A 3,675-nucleotide genomic window follows, 5' to 3' on the forward strand; every position below is an offset into this window, starting at 1 on the left:
GTACATTTAAAATGAACAGAATTCTCGTTTCCAATCAGCTCACTCCTTGAAACATAACATTTCTGTGAAGAGCTCCCGTCTCAGAACCAGAGAATTTTTCCTCCAAGAAATTATCTTCAAATTTTGCAAATTTTGCAAATGATTTGTTACAAATCATATTACTTTTTACCTGTAGTTAGTTTAGCTTTACCGTGCTGATATGATGATTCTTATCAAAGAATAACTAGAACGGATCACCTTAACAGAGAAAACACATGCACTCAGACAATGCAACATACTAAGCCATCATCAATACTAAAAGCAAGAAGCTAATGAACTAATATACTATTATATTTTGTCAGAATGAATACTGGGTATCATCCTAAACATAGGATGACCAAAATATACCAACCACAATCAACTATAAGCACCCTCTTATACTCACATACACCAAAATCCCTCAAAAAAAAAAAATTAATAACAGAATAACCCTCCTAAACTTCTAAACAAGACCATCGCCGATCAAGAACCCAGTTCTGCTTCCAGACACCGGAAACTGAACCAACAGAATTATCAAGTTCAAAACTACTATAACCAACATCTCCAAAACAGACTAAGAGAACCCTCTCATAGATTCATTTCTTCTTCTGAGCAGCCTTGGTGACCTTGGCACCAGTTGGATCCTTCTTGTCAACAGCCTTGATAACACCTACAGCCACAGTCTGCCTCATGTCTCTAACAGCAAACCTACCAAGAGGTGGATACTGAGAGAAGGTCTCCACAACCATGGGTTTGGTGGGAATCATCTTAACAAAACTGGCATCACCATTTTTCAAGAACTTAGGCTCCTTCTCGAGCTCCTTGCCAGACCTACGATCGATCTTGGTCAAGATCTCAGCGAACTTAACAGCAATGTGCGAGGTGTGGCAGTCGAGCACAGGGGCATAACCATTGCCGATCTGGCCTGGGTGGTTCATGATAATGACCTGAGCGGTGAAGCTTGCGGCCTCCTTGGCAGGGTCATCCTTGGAATTTGAGGCAACATAACCACGCTTCAGATCCTTGACGGCAACATTTTTCACGTTAAAACCGACATTGTCACCGGGAAGTGCCTCTTGGAGAGCCTCGTGGTGCATCTCAACAGACTTAACTTCAGTTGTCAGACCAGAGGGAGCAAATGTCACAAGCATACCTTCACAGACAAACAATGGTTATTAAATGCCACTACAAAATAATATGTTTTACTTGGTAAACATACATAACAAATAAGATGCAAGTGTAATACCAGGCTTAATAATTCCGGTCTCAACACGACCAACAGGGACAGTTCCAATGCCACCGATCTTGTAGACGTCCTGAAGTGGGAGACGAAGGGGCTTGTCAGAGGGACGTTTGGGCTCATTGATCATATCAAGAGCCTCAAGAAGAGTGGGGCCCTTGTACCAATCAAGGTTGGTGGAGCGCTCAATCATGTTGTCTCCCTCAAAGCCAGAGATGGGCACAAACGGGATTTTGTCAGGGTTGTACCCAACCTTCTTCAGGTAGGAGGAGACTTCCTTAATAATTTCATCATACCTTGCCTTGGAGTACTTGGGAGTGGTGGCATCCATCTGTAAAATAAGACAAAATGGTAGATATATTGTTAGGTTTTACTACCCAAAAAAGGTGCTAAATTCTAGAAGTAGCAATTCATTCACTTCTATAATTCTAAGAGGCATTGCAGTAATGCAGTTAGTACATTGTCATAGCTCATCAAAAAATTGACGATGTGAATTTATATTGCGTACATCTTTCTAATTATTTAGGAAACAATATTGTTAAACATACCTTGTTACAGCAGCAAATCATCTGCTTCACACCAAGGGTGAAAGCCAGGAGTGCATGCTCACGGGTCTGGCCATCCTTAGAAATACCAGCCTCAAAACCACCAGTGGTTGAGTCAATAATGAGCACAGCACAATCAGCCTGAGAAGTACCAGTAATCATGTTCTTGATGAAATCCCTGTGACCAGGAGCATCAATAACGGTGCAGTAGTACTTGGTTGTCTCAAATTTCCAGAGGGCGATGTCAATGGTGATACCACGCTCACGCTCGGCCTTGAGCTTGTCAAGCACCCACGCGTACTTGAATGAACGTTTGTTCATCTCAGCAGCCTCCTTCTCGAAACGCTCAATGACACGCTTGTCAATGCCACCAAGCTTGTAGATAAGGTGACCAGTGGTGGTTGATTTGCCAGAGTCAACATGGCCAATGACCACAATGTTGATGTGAACCTTCTCCTTACCCATGTTTTGAGAAGTGAAAGCTACATAGAAAAAAAAAACAAAAAAACAAGAGGTTGTCAGCATATAGGTGTAATTACAGCCTTTTCTATCATCAGTAGTGTAGTATTACAAATTTTGTGCTCCGGAGCTGATCATGTGAGAAACTATTACCAGATAGTCACTAGGCATACAGAAAATAGAACCAGGAAAGCAAATTCCTACAATATAATTTGAACTGATTCATCTATTTTTATAAAACATATGCAAGGAAATAAAATCATTTCTGTACGAGATTACTATGCTAATAGATTATGAAATTAAGCACATACAAGCACGTCTGGAATCCCAGTAACCTATGATACAACAATAAAAGGTTTTTTTTATCTAAAACTAAATTGGTAGATACAAAGTCTTTAAAACATTTTTTTTAGATTTGGATAGCAGGTACAAACAAATTAAGTGTTGGAGACTCGAACGCAATTACAACCAGACCGGAGAAAAATTCAAGGTTTCATGACAGTAAATCCATTTAAACGTTTACAAACTTCGGAGAATGAACATGCTGTATAGCATTCTATAGCCACCAATTTTATCCAAAAAAAAAAAAAAATCTAAGACGATATGGTCAAAATCGATTAACAACAAAAAATTACTTGGATTTTTTTTTTTCCGATTATAACCAGGTAAGCGATTATCTACTATAACTATGATATGGTAAAAAGAAAAGATCAAGAGATGAGACCTTAACAAAAATCCGAAGAGACCGAGTTGGAGAAAAGGGTTTGTGACTGGCTTTAGCTCCTCAGGCTCCTTGGGTCGCAAGTAGAGAGACAAGAAACCCTATAGCTGGAACATTACTTTATTACCCTTCATAGGGTTTTGACGCGGGGACGGGTTATTTGCATAATTCGGCCTCCTAAATTTGAATGCGTATCCTCTGCATTAACTCAAAAGAGAATCGCTTGCGTTAATGAATCTGAGCCGTCTTTTTTTAAACGGAATCACTAAGGTCTTAGTCAACAGTATTATAAAAACTGGTCAAATATAAAAGATATTGTTCATTTTGCTTATTCTTTACCTTCACAACTGCAAATTTCGTTTTTGGTAGTTTTTAGTGTCATTTGTTGAACTGCTTGTGCTTTAATCATAGTAATAATAAAACATTTCGATCTATCATTCTTACAATTGTGGCTTTGATTAATTATTGATCAAGAGACAAGCAAGAGAGGTGATACCGGCTTGACTGCCTACTGTTATTGTATGGAACCCGGAAGACACGCAGCTGATCCTATATCTCCAGTGGAAGATGATGCCCCGGAGGAGACCAGTGCTACGGAGTGATTCACTTTATCTAATTAGCTGCGAGTTATACTTTATCTACTATTTTGCTTTTTGGATGTCTAGTTTGGACTGATCAGTAGGGTAATATGT

The 3,675-nt window shown here is 39.4% G+C and overlaps 1 protein-coding gene across 1 annotated transcript; it reads right to left on the reverse strand.

Annotated features, from left to right (window-relative positions):
* Positions 1–290: 290 nt before the first annotated feature.
* LOC144574084 (elongation factor 1-alpha-like) lies at positions 291–3,094 on the reverse strand. The gene is made up of 4 exons (XM_078323938.1): positions 2,987–3,094; positions 1,807–2,285; positions 1,265–1,589; positions 291–1,171 (listed from the first exon to the last, which is right to left on the reverse strand). The coding sequence occupies exons 2-4, from the start codon at positions 2,266–2,268 to the stop codon at positions 615–617; spliced, it is 1,344 nt and encodes a 447-aa protein (XP_078180064.1). The 5' UTR covers positions 2,269–2,285; positions 2,987–3,094; the 3' UTR covers positions 291–614.
* Between the last annotated feature and the right edge of the window lie 581 nt (positions 3,095–3,675).

Source organism: Carex rostrata, chromosome 22 (assembly GCF_964058835.1).
Source record: "Carex rostrata chromosome 22, lpCarRost1.2, whole genome shotgun sequence".
In the NCBI taxonomy this organism is placed as follows: domain Eukaryota; kingdom Viridiplantae; phylum Streptophyta; class Magnoliopsida; order Poales; family Cyperaceae; genus Carex; species Carex rostrata.